The sequence below is a fragment of the Dichomitus squalens genome, assembly GCF_000275845.1.
Source record: "Dichomitus squalens LYAD-421 SS1 unplaced genomic scaffold DICSQscaffold_274, whole genome shotgun sequence".
Lineage (NCBI taxonomy): Eukaryota > Fungi > Basidiomycota > Agaricomycetes > Polyporales > Polyporaceae > Dichomitus > Dichomitus squalens.
In genome coordinates this window covers 1-658 of record NW_006767156.1, presented here as the reverse complement: position 1 = coordinate 658, position 658 = coordinate 1, and the positions used below count along the sequence as shown (strand labels likewise).

Sequence of the window (658 nt, the reverse complement as noted above, 5' to 3'; positions counted from 1 at the left end):
CTCTGTAATAGATCGAAAATGAAATCAGTTGAATCCTAGCATGGCCACGACCGTCGTCCATAGCGTGCCGATGTATCTACGACACAACAGGAGGCTGCAGAACTCACTATGTACAATCTGGACGACCGCACGAACGTCCAGCGTGCCCAAGGTCGTCACGCATGCTGCTTCTGTTCTGCGTCGTGACAGGCTCAATTTGACGTCTCAATTGTTGCCGTCAGCCACAGGTACCTTGCCGTGGGTCTCCGGACGGTGGCACGCATCATCCAGATGAACGGTCGTCTTCTGATATGCAATATGCAATACGCCTCTTGCCCTGCCTGACAAGGGAAGACGCGAGGTTAGCGAGAGCCGTGCGATTGTCCGACCGTTCATTACGGGAGAAGCGCAGCTCGTGCATCTCGGCTGGTGGTCTAGCGACTGTCAGATATGCTCGGCAGAGAGGCATGACGAGATCCAGATAGCAGAATACTACGTACAGTATGCGAGCTTCCGCAACAATGCGTTTGGGCGGGCGAGCACGGGAGTAGGATTACGGACCGTCAGGAGCAACACTGGGGTGACGAATATCGAGAACCCCGAGCGGCCAGTTCTGGTGCTGGTAGGCGATGTTGTGGCCGAGAGTCATGCGGGAGGGGGGATATCTTGTATAATACTC

The 658-nt window shown here is 55.0% G+C and overlaps 1 protein-coding gene across 1 annotated transcript; it reads right to left on the bottom strand.

The window, feature by feature from the left end:
* Positions 1-262: 262 nt before the first annotated feature.
* On the bottom strand, positions 263-628 carry DICSQDRAFT_175933 (uncharacterized protein; the record flags this gene model as incomplete). The annotated part of the gene is made up of 2 exons (XM_007371778.1): positions 263-405; positions 541-628. The coding sequence occupies 2 exons, from the start codon at positions 626-628 to the stop codon at positions 263-265; spliced, it is 231 nt and encodes a 76-aa protein (XP_007371840.1).
* Positions 629-658: the final 30 nt, after the last annotated feature.